We start from the raw sequence: 18342 nt of genomic DNA, 5'->3' as shown, positions 1-18342 counted from the left end.
AAGTAGAGGAAAAAAGAGAGAGGGGGAGAGCAAAGAAAAGAGAAAGAAGAGGAAGATGGAATGAATGCATCCAATTGACACCACAAAGAAAAATAGAAGAGAAAAAGTAGCAGAAGAAAATTAAGAAAACAAAAACAAAAGAAAACCAAGAACCACAAAAAGAAGAAAAAATAAAGAAGCAGAGAGGGAAGGTAGAGGGACAGAAGAAGGAAAAGTGATGAGAGGGAAAGATCACAAAGATCATGAAAAAGAGGAATAAGGAAAAAATAGAATGAAGAAATCCAGTCCCCACCTTACATTTAAAAAAAATTGTTTTTTTTAGTTATTGGTGGACCTTTATTTGTTTATTTATACAAGGTGCTGAGAATCGAACCCAGTGCCTCACACTGGCCCGGTAAGCTCTCTACCACTGAGCCACGACCTCAGCCCCCCACCTTACATTTTAAAAGAGGTGGGGCAGCACAACCCTGCAGCGCCACCCCCTGCAGAGGCAGAGGCTGGAGGACTGCAGACCCAAGGCCAGCCTCGAAGACGCAGGGAGATCCGGTCTCAAAAGGAAAAGCAAGAAGGGCTGGGGAAGCAGTCCAGCGGCAGAGCACCTGGATTCAGTCCCTATCATCACAGGACAGACACAAAATCGGGAAGCGGGGAGGGAAGCCAGACAGGAGGGGGAAAGGCGAGAAAGAAAAGGGGGAGTGACAGAGAGAAGGACAGTGGAGTGAACGCCTCAGTTAACACGCTTAAAGAAACAGTGCGTAAAACTGGATCAGAGAGTGCCATATCAAGTGGAGGGGTGCCATCTGTCAAAGCAATACAGAAGACCATCGAGGTTAAACCAGGATGGCGAGCCTTACGGAACCCAACATTACTCCTTGTCAAGGCACGTAGAGGGAGGGGTTTCTTGCTGGGCCTTCCAGCTGGGATCATGCCAGATGCTGGGAGGCAAGAGTAGACACTGGGGTCTTGATGGGGTGACCCCAGTGTCTCTGGGCGTGGAGGTCGCAGCCCCTGTCCTCTGCTGCATATTCCGTTCTTGACCGGTCCAGCTCAGTCTTCTGCGTCAAATGCTGCACACAACTCAGGTTCTTTGTCTCTCCCCACCCATCTCGTCCCACCTGTGGGGCTCCCGTGTTTCTGTGGCATTCCTGGGCACCTAAAAGCTCTTAGAACAGTTTGAGGGGCTGGCCCGAGTGACTGCAGCCTGTTGCCAGATCTTTCCCTGACGGGGAGTGCAACTTTGTGTCCTGGGGGACGAACGATGTCCCTGCCGTTGCACACATCTCGCCCGCCCTTCTCTGGGGCAGCTGGGTGGCTCTGCTTGTCCTTTGACGAATCCCTCTGCTTGGGAGCTGGACCGTTTAAGCTGTGCCAGACTGCAGCTGGTGTGCGTGGGCTGGCGTAGATCTAACCCTCCCGTTTCAAAGGTCCCGCTGTCCGTCTGTCTCAGTCTAGAGCTCCCAGCCGGTTGTGCCTCCGTCTCACTCAAGAGTCTAGAGGGAAGCGCTGGAAGTACAGGTCTGCTCTTCAGCTCAGACTGCATACCTGCCCAGGAGGGAAGACTGCATTTCCGGAAGTCTTCCGGATTCTCTTTTCAGCCTGAACACAGCAGCCACAGGGCTGGCCATGATGGGTTCTGTTTCTTTTTTTTTTCCTCTTCTCTCTTACTATTTCAAGGGGCCATTATTCCTGCGCCCCACCTGTTCACTGACTCCTGAGTTGAAGTGCACACTTTTCTTCTGCTTGCCTATCTCATCCAGCAGCTGCATAAAACTCTTCTATCTCAGGGAGCAACCAGGGCGCTGGCCGCTACCAATCCCAGGAGCTCAGTTTTATCTCCATTGCTGATCCAACACCAAGGATAAGGCTTTGAGAGAAAAGAAATAGAAGCTGTCTTGATGTGCTGGCAAATGAGAACACACAGGAACTCCTGTCCCAGAGTAGTCAGTGATTCTAAGTGACTGGAGGGTGAGTGTGGGGGATAGTAGGCTCAAGTCCAGGTGTCCCTCTTGGGAGTCAGTTCAGATCCCAGCGGTAGCCTTGAGAGACAGCTGTTTCTTAGAGCCTCCACTCCCGAGTCTGGATCTCTTCCTTCTTGTAGTTGATGAGCAGGACTGATACTAGGCCCAACTCAGGAAGAACGGTAATTTTGCTTCATGTGAGGTCAGGGAAGAGGAGCAGGACAAGAGAAGGGGAAAATGCCAGTTTTAGAATAAGCCACCAGTGGCCGAGCAGCAAGGTTTATATTTAAAGCATAAAGCAGACGCCTATTCTATTACCTTTCTAACATTTTCCCATCCTCTTCATCTAGAAGTAGTTCTTCTAATGAGCATCCATATTTGTCTGTCTGGTATCAAGAATCCCCAGTTACTATGTTAATCTGGTGGAAGGGAAAAAGGTCTCTTTTCCTAGTCACTGAGTCCCAGGGGGACAACCACCACCAACATCTCCAGGAGACAAGGGTGGCACACGAGTGAAGTTTCAGGAAGTTGGTGAGTTAGAGCTGAAAACCAGGACCAACGGGAGGTCAAGGCGGTGACGTGTGTGACGATGAAACTCCTAGTGCATCAGGCTTTGTTGGGTCCTAATGAGGCATGTTTGTTAGTCAGCTGTGACTATAAAATCTGACCAGAACAACCGTAGAGGAGGAAAAGTTGACTTGAGGGCTCACGGTGTCAGAGATCTTAGTCCACAGAGGGCCAGCTCCATTCTGCAGGGCTCGAGGTGAGGCTAAATGTCATTTCCGGAGAAGGTGGTGGAGGGAAGAAGCTCACATCATGGTGATCAGGAAGCAGAGGGAGACTCCACTCTCCAGATGTAAAATATATACCCCATGGCCCTGCTCCCAACAAACCACCTTCTCCGGCAGCACTGCACCTGCCTCCAGTTACCACTCAGTTAATCCCATCAGGGAGTAATTCACTGATTGGGTTAAGACTCTCAGAACCCGATCATGCTGAACCTTCTTGCATGGTCCCACAGGGGAACTCTTGGGTGCCACCTCACATCCAAACCATGTTCTTTTCTAAAATTCATGTTTTTTAAAGTTCTGTTTAATTTTTAATCAACATACATTATATATGCTCACGAGGCACATGTGATGTTTTACATATTCACATACAATGTATAATGATCAAATCAGAATAATTAGCATTTCTGTTACCTCAAACACTTATCATTTCTTTATGGTGAGGATATTAAAAATTCTCTGTTATTTGATACATATAGTTTATTGTTGACTGTAGTCACAGTCTTGTGCAATTGCCCAACAGAACTTATTCCTTCCAATTAACCAAGTGTTGTACCTGTTGACCAGTCTTTGCTCATCTCCTGCTCCACACCCTTCCCAGCCTGTGATAACTACCATTCTACTCTCTATTGCTGAGATCAGCTGCTTTTAGATTCCACACATGTGTGAGAACAGGCAGAATTTATCTTTCTGTGCCTGCTCTTTCACTTAACATAGTGCCCTGCTCTTTCACTTAACATAGTGCCCAATATGGATAAATATGGTTTATCCATATTGCTGCAAATCACAAGATTTCACTCTTTTTTATGGCTGAGTGGTTTTTCTGTGTTTATTTATCACATTTTCTTCATCCACTCACCTGTTGATGGTCTCAGACTGGTTCCATGTCTTGGTTATTGTGAACACTGCTGCTGTCAACATGTAAGTACAGATTTCTCTTTAATATGTTTATTTCAGTTTCTTGGGATAAATACCACTTGAGGACTCTCATTGCTACCCAATGACTTCCATCCCTACAAACTTATGCACCTATTAGTTCTAAGTGATCTATTTGGGTCATAAGCAACTACTACAAAATGATGCTCCAGTTGGACATACAGCTGTCTACAAGGGGCATGTGATTCTTCTAGTTTACAGTCATAATGGCACCCTGGTTAAGCACCCTTTGGTACTCCCTGGAATGACACATGAAAAGTCATATCTGAGACTTAGGTGTTGCTGACTTAATAGGAGAAAAACTGACATATTCGACCTAAAGTTCACAAAACATCCTGTGCTCTGTACCCAAGATTTTCTGACTGGTGGAAGATGTGTAGAATGGGCTTGAGTGGAAAACCTGGAAATGGGATGAGTACTACAGGTAGCCAGACTTGCTTATTCTGGCCTTTATTAATAGGTGGTTATTTCAGTGAAAGGAATCTGTTTCCTTCAACCCTGATGGCAGAAGGCACTAGGTGGTGACCTTCTCAGAAAGTCTTTACATCAGAACTCATTACCAGGCACGCACCCCTAATGTACACACAGGTGCACACCCCTGGTCCCAGCTACTCGGGAGGGTGAGGCAGAAGGATCACAGTGGGCCGTGTAGGCCATTTAGCAATACACTGCTTCAAAATAAAATAAGGGCTGTGGATGCAGCTCAGTGGTAGGTACCCCTAGGTTCAGTCCCCAATGCTGCAAACAAAACAAAAATCCCATTGGTGAAAATTACTGTAGCTCCACCTCTAACTTTTCTTTCCCCTGGAAACAAAGCCTTATCTGCGTAATGGGTGCATGCAATACTTAGTCTTTTTTTTTTTTTTTCTTTCAATTTACCCAGGAGGTTAAATACTTTTCCTAATGACAGTGTGGCTGAAGGTTCTTCTCCCCATGGACTGATGTCGAGATCGTTTCCAAATTTGGCTGTTGGGAGCAGTATTTTTGCCAACAATGCCAGGTCCCCAATCTTATCCCTGTGCCGAAGATTCTCACATACACCTTTGTAGCCTGGGAAGCTGGACTCACGTGTCGCCAGCCGGCTCCTTGTGCCACTCAGGAGACCTACCTCGTCCCTCCCACTCAGGAATGGCTAATCCCATCTGTTAGGTCCTCCCTGAACTGTTCCCAACCCACCCACACACCCCTGAGGCTCCTTTGTTTTTCTTTTCTCTTTTTTCCCCTGTGGTTCTGTTTCTCCCCACCCCAACTTTCTTGTTGGGTTCGAATTTAAAATCAGAGTGCCTTGGCTGTACTCCTGGAGTGGCACATGAAAAGTCACATCTGAGACTGTGGGGTTTTCTCAGCCAGGGCCTTGAACATTCTCGAACATTGACAAAGGTGTTTTGGTTGTCCAAAACATTGAAAAAACTGCCCCCAGCCCTGGTCAAGCATTCGTCAGACCCTTGTGTAACCCCGTGCCCAGCCCCCTTGCTGTAGATGTGCCTAAGTGCCTTGCTGTAGATGTGCCTGTTTTAGTCAGCTTTTTCAATTTGGTAACCAAAAGACCTGACAAGAACGACAGAGGAGGGAAGTTTAATGGGTCACAGTTTCAGAGGCCTCAGTCCATAGATGGCTGACTCCATGGCTGTGGGCTCAAGGTGATCCAATAGCAGAGAACAGAGAACATGGTGGAGGAAAGCAGCTCAGGACAGGGCCACCAGGAAGCAGAGAAACAGAGAGATAGAGAAAGAGAGAGAGAGAGAGAGAGAGAGAGAGAGAGAGAGAGAGAGAGAGAGAGAGAGAGAGAGAGAGAGAGGGAGAGAGGGAGAGAGAGGGAGAGAGAGGGAGAGCGCTGCTCATCAGGGACAAAATATAGACCCCAAAGGCACACCCCCTGGTGATCCACCTCCTCCAGCCACACCCTACCTGCCCACAGTTACCACCCAGTTAATCCTTATCAGGGGATTAATACACTGAACAGGTTAGACCTCTCACAATCTCATCATTTCCCCTCTGAATGTTCTTTTCATTGTCTCACATATGAACTTTTGGAGGAACTCTAATATCTAAATCTTAATCCCTGTTCTCTCAGTGTCCTTAGTGAAAATAAGCTGAGGCACTGTGGTCGGTTCCCCTATAAATGCTCTGTACTGGTCACCCAGGTATTTGAAACTTCTTTCATTGGAATCCCAAGTGGACCCATCTGGTGGTGGTTTGGGCTACTCCCTTGTGCTTTATACTTGACTCCAGCTGTGGGCTCAGTGAGAAAAAATGCAACCTCCCCCCCCCAAAAAAAAACCCCACCTGCTGTCTCAGGTTTTGTGGTCCAGTGGCAATGACCCCTTCCTTACTTCCCCACGTCTCTGCCTTATCTACTCTGGCCGCCTGTCGACATCAGCCTCTGTGGACTCCCTCCTGCCTGATCCCTGTCTCATCTCCCGCAACCTCCCCTTCCCACCACTCTGGCAATGGTAACTTTGGGATCATCCTCCGACATGACTGGCAAGCTCCTGCCCCAGGGCCATTGTACTTGTTGGACCCAGTACCTAGGACCCTCCTACACCAGCCTTCACTCCTGGCTCCCTTCAGGTGTCCTCTCCAGGTCAAACCTCCTCTGATCATCTTGTATGTTCACCGGATACCAGAATCCTCTTTATATTTACCTTTTCTTCATGGTTGTATTTGTTTCCTGTGGTACTATAACCAATGACTACAGAGTAGGTAGCTTCAAACAAAGAAATTTATTCTCTCAACCTTCTGGAGACCAGAAGTCTGAGATGAGTAGTCAGCAAGCCTTCCTTTTCTCCAGAGGCCCTAGCGGAGGATCCTTCCTTGACCCTTGCAGCTTTGGGTGGCTGCCAGCTTTCCTTGGCTTGTGGCCACATTGCTCCGATCTCTGTCTCCATTTTTACCTCATCTCTTCCTAATCAGTGTCCCTGTCTTCTCTTCTTTTGTCTCATATGAGACAAATGATCTTGATGAGAGCAGGAACTGGGCCTAGAACTGGGTAGATGCTTGATACATGTTTGTTGAATAACATCTTCAGTAAATACTTTAGACACACTGTTTTGTGCTTCAGTGCAAGAATTTTTTCAGGGTATTCACACCTCCAAGGCTGAATTACCATGTCTTTGTTCAGCTTCAACTGTTCTGAAATGATTACCCCACGAGTGATATAGAAGGGCTCCTTCGTTTTAACAGTTGACACTTTCAGACTTTGAAATTCCTGCCAGTCTAATGGGTATAATCTGCTCCTCTGCTGCTAGGACACATGTTAAATAACTACTAGAATGGTGGCTTCATTTTTTATTTCTTACCTACCTTGAATCAAAGCTCTGAAAAATGATGTGCACATAAATATGTGAAATAAACAGACTAAGGTTGGCTGATAAATCTGCTAGAGTTTGAAGAGTCTCCCTTTCTCTGCTTAGAGTTCACTGGACTTTGATGCTCTATTTAAGTGGGGAGCTCTCAGCCCCTAAGAGGAAGAGAGAGTAGCCACAGTTCAGCAGGATGTGTTAGTCCGCTTTTCATCTCTGTAACCAAAAGACCTGACAAGAACAACTCAGAGGAGGAAAAGTTTATTTGGCTCATGGTTTCAGAGGTTTAGACCATGGTGGGCTGACTCCACTGTTTTGGGTCCAAGGTGAGGCAGAGGGTCATGATGGGAGGGTGTGGCAGAGGAAAGCAGCTCAGGTAATGGCAAGCAGGAAGCAGAGAGAGCGTGAGTACAAGGACCCAGAGCTAAAATCGATGGAATCCCAAGGGCACGCCCCCGCGACCTACTTTTTTCAATCATGCCCTACCTGCCTACAATTGCCACCCATGGATCCATTCGAATTATTAATTCATTAAATGGATTAACCACTGATTAGGTCACAGCTCTCATACCATGACCACTTCACTGCCAAACATTCCTGCATTGGTCTCAATGTGAGCTTTGGGGACACCAGTGATCCAAATCATAATACAGGAACTTTCCCAATTTGAGTAATGACTCCCAACGTCCCCAGGTCTTCCCATGCCGGTTGCAGCTAGTAGAGAGTGAGGCCATGAATTTGAACTCTGGGAGACCTGGGGTGTCTTGATAAGAGGCTTGTGGATGGCTGAGGAGGGACAGCTTGGGCTAGCTTGGGGAGGCAGCTAGAGACCATCTCTGTCCTGAGCACTATGGCAGGTGGCTCCCCTGAAGGGGATGGAAACATCTCCTTGGCTCTACAAAGGGTGGAGCCTCCTCTTTGAGTTATAGCTAGTCTGAAAATTCAGGGCAGCGTTGCCTATAATGGTATAGAAGAAAACATAGTATAGAAAAGGCACAGTGACTCAGGAGACATTGTGTGTGTGTCAGGTGGCCCTGCCGCAGAAGGTATGGGGAAGAGTGGGCTCAGTGAAGGGCATGGGCGATCAGGAGCTCTTAAGACGTTGCTGCCACCCTGGCGTGCTGAGGAATTTGAATCAAGTGGCTTCAGGAAGTGGATTCAAATCTTGCATTAACTAGATTTAAAAGCTTTTGTTTTTTACTTTTTAAATTAATGGATAGCATTGTGATTTCATCATGTTGTACATTAAAATAGAAGTACAGTAGACCTTCTGTATCCATGGACTCCACATCTTCAGAATTGCAGACCAAAAATATTTAGAATAACAATGCAATAAAAATAGTACATGTAAAAATAGAATATAACAACTATTTGCATAGCATTTACATTGTGTTAGGTATGTTAAGTAATCTAGAGCATAGGGAGAATGTGTGCAGATTGTGTGTAAATATATGCCACTTTCTATGGGGGCATTGACATCCTCAGATTTTGGTATCCTCAGGAGATCCTGGAATCAATCCCCCTCATATTCTAAGGGAAGACTATAGATATTTATTATGGAATTGTTAAATCTGGCTAATTAACCCATGCATCACCCTCGCATAGTTATTATTTTTTGATAGCAACCACTTTCTTTTTTACATTTTTCAATAATACAATATTTTGTCATCATGCTGTACATGTAGTCATCTTGCTGTACACTAGATCTCTGGAAATGTATTCTTCCTATCTCACTGTAGTTGTGTATCCTTTACCCAACATCTCTCCATCCCTCCTCTCCAGAACACCCACTTCCCACTCATGATGTCCACCATTCTACTTTCTCCTTCCATGAGTTCAATTTTTAAAAATCAAGTCTATAGATTCCCTATCAAAACACCAATGATATTCACAGAAGTAAAAAAAGAGCAATCCTAAAATTTGTATGGAATCACAAAAGACCCCGAATAACCAAAATAATCTTGAGCAAAAAGAACAAAGCTGGAGGCAACCCACTACCTGACTTCAAATTATACTGCAATGTTGCAGTAACAAAGAAAGCACAGTTTGAGCATAAAACAGACACATAGACCATGGAACAGAGTAGAAATCCCAGAAATAAATCCATGCATTCACAGCCAGCTGCTTTTCCATAAGGGTGCAGAAACACACACTGGGGAAAGGATAGTCTATTCAAAAGTCATCACTGGAAAAACTGGATATCCACACACAGAAGGATGCAGCTAGCTGCTGTCTCTCTCCACATATAAAAGTCAACTAAAATGGATTAAAGACATAATTGACAGAAGGGTTATCTGTCAAGAAACTAGTAGAAGAAAACAAGGGAAATGTTTCATGCCATTGGTCTGGGCAAGGATTTTTTGGATCAGACCTCAAAAGCACAGTTAACAAGAGCAAGAACTGAGAAATGGGTTATATCAAATGATTAACTATTTTTAACTGAACTAAACCTCTCAGAGAGAAACCATAAATCAGGGATTATAATAGCAATGGGAACTTAGGCAAACAGGAAAGAAAGAGAAAAGCTGGTAAGATTGACTTCCAATATGAATGCTTCATAGGTGTCATTTTAAAGTAAAAACAATAATCTCATCAGAAAAGATATCAACTCTTCCAAATTAAAAATTATTTTAAAAGTATTTCAAAGATGTAAAAATAAATTTATAACCATTGTTCTTAATGAGGAACTGTGCCCATATTTGTCATGTGTCTTGAGATACTGACTACAATGCAGTAATGTTCATAGGGCCAACAAGACATGTTAAACTTTTGTTTAGCTTATCACTTTTAAAGATAAAACATATCTTTAAAATGTTTTTATATTCATATTAACACAGGGACACATATTAATAATTTATAAAGAAACACACATATCTGGGACACATGCTCGAAAAGGTCTTTACTGGTAGGTGTGAGTACAAAGAAACATGGAACCCCCTCTTGCCCATGGGGGTGTGTTCCAAGACCCCCAGTGGATGTCTGAAACTGAGACTAGCCCCCAATCCTATGACTTAAGACTTTTTCCATCTTAACTAAGTCCTTTTCACACACTGGGTGTAACTTGCAGTGTGAGTTATTGCAGCAAAACCAGCATAGATTTCTTTTTTCCTTCTTCACAATTTCATGGAGAGTAGACTGGTTCTTACAGGAGGTCTTAAGTTGAGAACTTTCACCTTTTCACTTGAAAAAAGTGCTTCCTGTCTTCTCCTTGGCATATCTGAATCATCAGTGCCACTACTCTTGTGCTTGGGAGTTGTTGTTAAGTAACAGAAGGGTTAGTTGAATATGGCCCTGGCCATATGGCCCTTGAATATGACCCTCAACAGCATGGCTATGCTGGACAAAGGGGTGACTCATGTCCAAGGCAGGACAGAGCAGAGTGGCAGGAGAGGCACAAGGCACTATTTAAAACATGAATTGTTTATTTCTAGAATTTTCCAGGGAACAAACCATTGAAAGCAAAACCAAGAATAAGGGGGACTGCCATATCCTACTTTTCTCTCCTCCCAAATTCACAGCAGACTGCACCCTCCAGTCTTCCTGTTTAGCAGGAGCCAAGTGACAGGTCCGTACCAGAGGCTGTCAGCAGAATAAATGGAGCATGAAGTCCCAGTGCAAGGCCCTGCTGGTTCTTTCTTCTCCAGGTTGTGGAGGAGGCCTTATATTGAGACCCAGGATTAGAAGGCAAAAGCACCTGGATCACTGAGGATAATTGCCTTGGAGAGTTGTCTAGGAATGAATGAGCAAGAGTGAAAGGGTTGTTTTCAGCCAGAATTGTAGTGGTTGTTTGTTACTGCAGCATAACTTGCCCATCCTGACCAGTAGAGGAGGTGTCAGGCAGGTTGTTGAGATCGTGATCATGCGAACCAGCTGCACGCTAGTTACTGGAGGTTCCCAGTTGACCCACAGTCCACTCAGCAAGCAGGTGACCTGGATCATTAATGGACATGGGCAGTCATTGGCCTTTGAACTTATTTGAAGAAATGTGAATTATGTGAACCAGAATTCTAATGGATTGGGGTGCAGCTGGGCCCCATCTTCTGATCCACTGATGCTTACCATTCTTCAGTAAATGGAAGGCATCTGTATGACTACCAGAGGGCCACCCTGTGGGAGAAACATGCTGCATGCTCTGGGTGGTTACAAGAGCCACAGTACATTCACAGCTTAGTAGCTTGCTCTCCGGTGACTCATGTCAGGGATGCAGTAGTCTTTGGTGCAGCCACAAAGTTTGGACTAGCTCTCCTGGAGGGCGACTCTGACTTTAATTATTGGCCAGGGCTAAACAAGAGAGAGACTAATGTTGGCAAATGTGCTCCACAGTAGGTGAATGACATTCCTGCTGACTGTCAGTACCAGCAAAAGGACCAGGTTCCCCCAAGGAGATGGAACATGCCGTGCTTCCATTTTGCTGGCCCCCTGACCCATGTTCTTCACTTGTCTATCATTTCACATCTTAATTCTGGGCCCCATGCTCTGGGTCTGTCTCGTCATTCTCCTTGCTTGGGAACCGTGCCTTTGGCTGTCATGTCCTCATGGACATGAGAAGCTCAACAGTGCCACACAGGTCGGATGACCACCCTTAGGGGGACTCATCTTTTGATGCACATGCCAGATCCCATGGGTTAGGCTAGAGGATGTGACTTCTGGCTAAAGACTGTAAAAACTCTCAGAGAAGTTACCAGGCTCAAGGCATGACATCCAGGGTTCGTTTGGGATGTGGAGTGAGTTTCTGGGACTTATAAAGGCCACTTTACAACAGAAATCCTCAGATCAAGCAGCCGATGACATTGTTTTCTCCATTCACTTGGGAACTGTGTCAGGTTCCAGGACCGAGTCATGATTTAAGCCCTAGAAGCTCATGTGCCTGCTCTCTATCTGTAGGCTGTGCCACACTCTGTCACTTAGACTGGCAGGACCTGTCCTCGTCCTGCTAGGGCCCTTCCTGCCTAGGGCCTTGCAGGGCTCCAAGTGTCCTGACCTTATGTTGCAGCACACCCTTCTCAGGCCTCCATGTTTTCGGGTGTATAGAAGTTTAGTCAGTGTGGGGTGGGAGTGTACTGCCTGAAAAAAATCCTATTCTTCGCTCTCCATTACAAATGTTAGCTTATGACTTCTTTTTTTTTAAAAAAAGACTACTTTTTGACATTTTTCCACTCTTATTTTCTGGTTCTTCAAAGTTTCCACCAGCCAATTCCTTTGGGGACCCAGTATGACTGGAAGCCAGCAGATAGGCTGGCGGAACAATGGTGTTCTGGCTTTTCCTCCTTCAGGTCTACTTGAATTCCTACTTCCTTATTAGCCTGAAAAAAAAAAAAAAAATGCTTCCATTTGTATTAATCGACAACTCGTGTAACTGTGACAGTTGCTTCCTATGGGCTTGCTTTGTGACTACCCAGGACTATACTTAATAATAATGTCCACAATAAAGTAAAATAAGATCAATAATCAACCTAAAAAAGGTCGCCAGGACACCTGTACCTTTGTACGTGAATTCTTCGCCTGTCACTAAAATAGGACTACTATATCCAGTGGGATTGACTGCAGTCAGAGGCAATGGTGTGCTCACCCACATTCTTCCCCCAAATACAATTCCCTGTGTCCATCTGCAGTCTTGGGGAGAGGCAGCCTGAGGTTCCAGGGTTGCCTTCTGGGTGAACTGCCAGTACCTGGCTGGCTTTGTGCAGTTGAGAGTGGAGGTGGTGGGGTCTCTGCCCACTTCCTGTCGACATGAGGCTTCTTTCTTGTGTGGTTTCTCCTGCAAGGTGGGTGCAATTCCATGTCTCCCTAGTCCCTGTCACCCCTTGGGAATAACTACCCATACTCCTTGCTGGGGGATCAATGAAGCTTCTGGAAGGAGCCTCCCTAGAAACACATTGTGACTGTTGGCAAGAGAAAAATGGAGTGTGATAGGCATCTGTCATTTTTCTCTAGGGAGAATTCCTTTATCCTGTTCGTAACAAGACTGTGTGTTATGCTTGTCAAAAGACAAAATTACAACAAATTTAGTCACAGATCTCATTTATTTGTGATTCATGAATTGGGGATGTCTCATTCTAAAAATAGAAGGAGAGCTCCCTCAGGGCCAAGGCAGAACAGCGGGTTTTGTAAAGTGGGAACAAGGAAACAGAACAAAAGAAAAAAAATCTGATTGGTCAGCATCAGGTTACTTATTATTAAGTTTTTTTTGGTAAGGGCTAAAACAGAGGGCATTTCTTATTATACTGGCTCCGGTACACTGGAATCTCCTGTTCTCTGGAAAAACCATCTATTTTGGGATTTGTCTGCTTCCTTAAAGTTTCAGCATGGTCTGGGGCATTTGGCATACATGACTCCATGCTAGTCTGGTCTGGTCTGTTGGGACAAGTGCAGGAGCTCAGGGCAAACTCTAGCCTCTGCCATTTTGTCAGCATGCTGCTCCTGGTGACAGGCTGGTAGCACCTCAGGAGGGACAGGTAGAGGGGTCGTGTCTCCTTCTGGTGGGTGCCACGGATGCTGTTCTGGGAGTAGAAGTATTTCCTGAGGCTCTGGAGAAGTAGCACTTTCTTCGAGCACGGAGGCTGGGAGGCCCTCTCCTGTTCCTTTCTCATTCAGCCTGCTTTTGTCTGGAGGGTTCACATCAGGACACGCTGTCCCGCTGTCAAGGCTGTCCTGCTGGCACCTGCCCTCAAACCATTAAAAGCCCTCTCGGGCCTCTTCCCCTGCCCTGAGTGCTGTTCTGACCCACTGGCATCCCTGACTTTGATATCTTCTTTCTCACAAGCTGCCTTCCTGAGACTGTGGCATGAAAATCTAGTCTCAGTCTTGTGTGGACGCAGGTTGCACGTTGCTGAGATGGGCATATTGACTAACTCCCCTTTACAATCATTGGAAAACGTTGTGCTTCTTACTATTTCCAGAGGCTGCATTTTGTGATCTACTTTGTACTCCCGCTGAAAAGTAACTGAACAACTTTCTCCAAGTCTTTTGAATAGATGAAGATTCATTTAATAGACACCAGTTTAAATCCTTTGCTTAAAACCCACGGGGCCTTAATGGGACTCCATTTGTGCAAGATCAGACTCTAGTTGTGCTGAGGTTTCCTTCCAAATGCTGTTTCCTTATCAAGGTTAGAATCGATGGTTTGAAGACTCTAAAGATATTGAAGAACCACCAACTTGGACTGCAAAATCCTTTATTTAAAAATAGAGCCTATAATTTTGCAGACATTGGCCTCTTAACAAAATGAATGTCTACTGCCATAGCTGTGGGATGCCCCCAGAGATGTCCCCAGAGATGACGGTGCAGGCACTTCTGCTGGGATGTACTATGGAGGAGGAAGACACCTCTTTGTCTCTCTGTCTTCAATGGAGGGGCTCTTTGCTGAGGAGCTGGGGAGCTCCAGCCTCTGTCTCTAATTGGCCTGTGTCTCCTTTTCTCTCAGCTTGTCACATTCTGGAATGCTGTGACGGGCTGGCCCAAGATGTCATTGGCTCCATTGGACAAGCCTTTGAGCTCCGGTTTAAGCAATACTTGCAGTGTCCTTCCAAGATTCCCACTCTCCAGGACCGGTGAGTAGGGACTGACACCACTTGCGGCAGACTCTGCGTTTGATGACACTTTCTTTTAAAACTACATCCCCAAGCTGCACTCTGATCAGGCCCAGTTCATCAGAGGGCTTCCTGGGCCCAGAGACACCTGATCGTGCTGGGCTGAGGCCCAGGAAACCACAGATGGATGCCAACATATGGATGATGCTGTGAATGTGTAGAAAATATTTTTTTGCAACTATAGTGATAGTAACCAAGGTTACCAAAAAGCGACTTCATTGTAATATTTTGTTCTGTTTCTTCTGCAACCATGTGATTTTTCCATATGTCACCTCCTTAGATCTGTGCTACAGGTTCCAAATGCCCCATTGTCCTTGTCATTACAATTCGCCAACATCCTGCTACAAGGAGCTCCCACTGGCTGCCAGCATCCCTTTTGCTTTATTGGCCTTGGTGGCCTAACAGCTTTGGAGTCTGTTTGTTTGTCTGCTGTGTGGCCTTGGGCAAGTTCCTTAAACTCTCTGAATCTAGGAGCTTCATCTGTAAAATAGATAGTGGACAGTTCATTGTTAAGTGAATTAGCGATTGTCAGAAGCACTCATGAGATATCAAGTTTATTATAAGTGATGGGTGGCATCTACTGTGGTGCTTCCTCTGAGTATTCCATGCAGCGTAAAGGATTAAAAACCATAATACAAGACGTATGGGTTGCCCAGTATTCTGCCCTTCACTGAGCTTGCATACAACCTGTCCTTGATCCACATGCACAATGAAAATTTATAATGGTTAAAGCCTCACTCTGTGCTGTAGTCCTAGGTCAGTGTCTGTTTTTTCTCCATTATTATGAAGGCCCATTTCATCTGCCTTCTGCTCTTTACCTCTCTGGAAAGAGACTAAAAGTCTTTTATCTTATTTATCCCCTGGGAAATTCCCTTTAAGGCGTCTATTTTGGAAGCACCTGTGAAAAGCCCACTTTTTCCAGGTTATTAGAAAGCTCAGCATGCTGGAGCAGAGAGAGATCTGTAAGGGGAGGTAAAGGTAGGAAGTGGCAGGGCCCTGGGTACCCTGGGCTGAGAACAAGTCAACAGAAGTTTTATTTTGTACATGATGGACTTAGTCATTAAAAAGAATCCATCAGTATATGTGTATTACCAGGATAAAGCTTGAACAAATTGGAAATGGATATGAACCTTTTGAAAATACATAAACAATTGTACATGTAGTTTATAGCTATGTACATGTGTGTAGAGTATCAAAAGCATCTAAGAATATTACACATCAACTGCAGGATATCTGAGGATGGGTGGGGGTTGATGGGTTGGTTTGAAATAGACTTGTCAAATGTAATTTTGCCCTCCCATTTTAAAATAAAAATTTTTCAATATACACGAAGAATTTTAGAGTGAATACCTATATTTCCAGCATTTAGTATCTGCCACTAACACGCTGTTAACCTATTTATCCATCCAGAGTGTGATCAATTTCCATCCTACCTCTCTCCCTTTCTTCCTTTCTCTCTCACCTTTCCTTTCTATTTCTTTTATTGTTTATGTATTTATTTTATTTCTTGAGGTCCTGGGGAAATTTTAGTCCTTTAAAAGAAAGGTGGCAAGAAACAGAGCAAAATGGGTTAACATTTGATCAATCACAGTGGCCGATGCCTAGGCATCTTTAAGAGTAATTATTATGGCTTTTTCTGTATTTTTAAAATGTTGCATTAAAGTCAGATAAAATGATCGTACAAACGTAGGTAGAGGGGAATTAAGTCTGAAGGTCTTCAGGAGGAAAGGAAAGGAAGTAGACAGGATCTTATCCTTTAAGAAAAGCTTCAAATGTAAATGTTGATTAGAATTCTACAAGGGAACATTATAAGGCGCCTTTCCTGCAGCCTGGTACTGCAGGGTCTTGTCCTGCTCAGCCTCAGCCTGAGCGGCGTGCTCCTTATGTTCACTGCGCGGGCTCTGGGGGGCAGACCCAGGTGGCACCCCTGGGGCCGGCTCTACCTGGGCGCCGCTCCCCTCCTCCAGCAGGAGCAGCTTGGTGCTGGGGGACTGCACCCCTTCTCCACCTGCCCTCCTCTCACCCCCCCCAGTCCTGGGGACCTGCATTGTGGATAATGGCACCCGCAGTGTTCCCTCTGGGGCGCCAGGCTCCCAGGGGCCCAGCATTGCAGGTGCTTCTGGTCTTTCTACTTTCTTCTTCTTCAGGCCATTTCTCTCCAAATAGGGAAATATTTGCTAGAAGCCAGAGGATTTGGTCCCACATTGCTTGGGGTGGAGAGAGACTGGCAAGGGTGGCACAGGGTCTCCCACTCTGCGCAAGAGTCCAAATCCTTCCCTGTTCCTAGAGCCAGGCTTCCCGGCCCCTTCTGTCCCTGCTGGTGAGGGAAGTTGCTTGTTCCTGTATTGTTTTTTTGTTCATTGTATTAATGATTGGGGGAGACATTCTGTGATCTGGATTCTTCACCCTTCTTTAGCTGAAAATAAAACGCAGAACATTTCAGTGGAGGGTGGTTTTGGTTATGGTCTGATTTTCCTGAGGGCGTCTCAATACAACAGCAGAGAAGACAATGGAAGACAAATCACATGCAGCTAAAGCTCTGCATATGTTTATTATTTTTTCAAGTTGATGTGTAGGGTCGGGAATGTAGCTAAGTGGTAGAACACTTGTCTAGCACATCCGAGGCCCTGGGATTGACCCCCAGCATGACAAAAAGGAAAAGATGATCGAGGTGTGATTTTCACATCATAAAGTTCACCCTTTACACCGTATGGTTTAATGTATTTGTTATATTTGGAGGTTTTATAAACATCACCTTAATTCCAAAAATATTTTATTACCCCCCCCCACACACACACAAAGAAAAAAAAAAAAAAAACCCTCAGTACCCATTAGCAATTACTTTGAATTATCCACCTTCCTCTTTCTAATTGCTTATCAATTTTCTGTCTCTATGGATTTCTCAATTCTGGCTACTTTGTATAACTAGAATTATATACGTGTGTGTATGTGTGTTAGTTCTTTGTCACTGTGACAAAATATCTGAGAAAATCACTGTAAAGGTGGCAAGATTTATTTGGTTTCAGAGGTTTCAGTCCCTGGTCACTTGGCCCCATCACTCTTGGCCTGAGGTGGCTCAGAAGGAGAGAAAGAGAGGGGGGGAGAGGGAGAGAGGGAGAGAGAGGGAGAGGGAGAGGGGGGGGGGGAGAGGAAGAGGGGGAGGGGGAGGGAGAGGGAGAGGGAGAGAGAGAGGGAGAGGGGGAGAGGGAGAGGGGGAGAGGGAGAGGGGGAGGGGGAGAGGGGGAGGGGGAGGGAGAGGGAGGGGGAGAGGGGGAAAGAAAGAAATAAAAAGAAAGAAAGAAGGAAGGAAGGAGGAGGAGAGAAAAGAAAAGAAAAGAAAAAAGGAAAGAGGGGAGGGGAAAGCAGGGGAGGGGAGGGAAGAGGGAAGGGAGAGAAGATGGGATGAGATACAGCTTCAGGTGCAGTCCCACGCACCTACCTCCTTCAAGTGGGCCCTTCCTCCTAAGATTTCACCACCTGTGAATAGCTTGAATCCATCAATATTTCCATCCATTAATGAGATCAAAGTCCTCACCATCTAATAATAATTCAGAGGTCCCACTTCTGAACACTGCCACCTTGGGGACCAAGTCTTCAGCACATGCACTTTTAGGGGACATTTCAGATCCAAACCCTAAGAGTATGAGTCCACCTTCTTTCCTTAAAAGAATGTCTTCAAGATTCATTGACGTCATAGGATCCATCAGGATTTTGTTCTTCTGGGAACTCTTAGTAATCTGTTACGTGGATGAGTAATTTTTTGTTCATC

General features: G+C 45.3%; 2 protein-coding genes across 2 annotated transcripts in view; both read left to right on the top strand.

Moving 5' to 3' along the window:
• Window positions 1-14975, top strand: part of LOC306642596 (uncharacterized protein) — a gene marked incomplete at its 3' end in the record, with an annotated part of 34855 nt that extends 19880 nt beyond the window's left edge. The window contains exons 4-5 of the mRNA XM_079108390.1: window positions 14408-14534; window positions 14854-14975. Of these exons, the coding sequence (XP_078964516.1) occupies window positions 14408-14534; window positions 14854-14975 (249 nt within the window). The remainder of the gene's footprint in view (window positions 1-14407; window positions 14535-14853) is intronic.
• Window positions 1-18342, top strand: part of SHC3 (SHC adaptor protein 3) — a 216723-nt gene that overhangs the window by 142380 nt on the left and 56001 nt on the right. The gene's annotated exons all lie outside the window — the stretch shown is intronic.

This window comes from Sciurus vulgaris (assembly GCF_902686455.1).
Source record: "Sciurus vulgaris genome assembly, chromosome: 13".
Lineage (NCBI taxonomy): Eukaryota > Metazoa > Chordata > Mammalia > Rodentia > Sciuridae > Sciurus > Sciurus vulgaris.
Note: the sequence above shows the minus strand (reverse complement) of the source record. Positions and strands in the feature narration are given on the sequence as shown.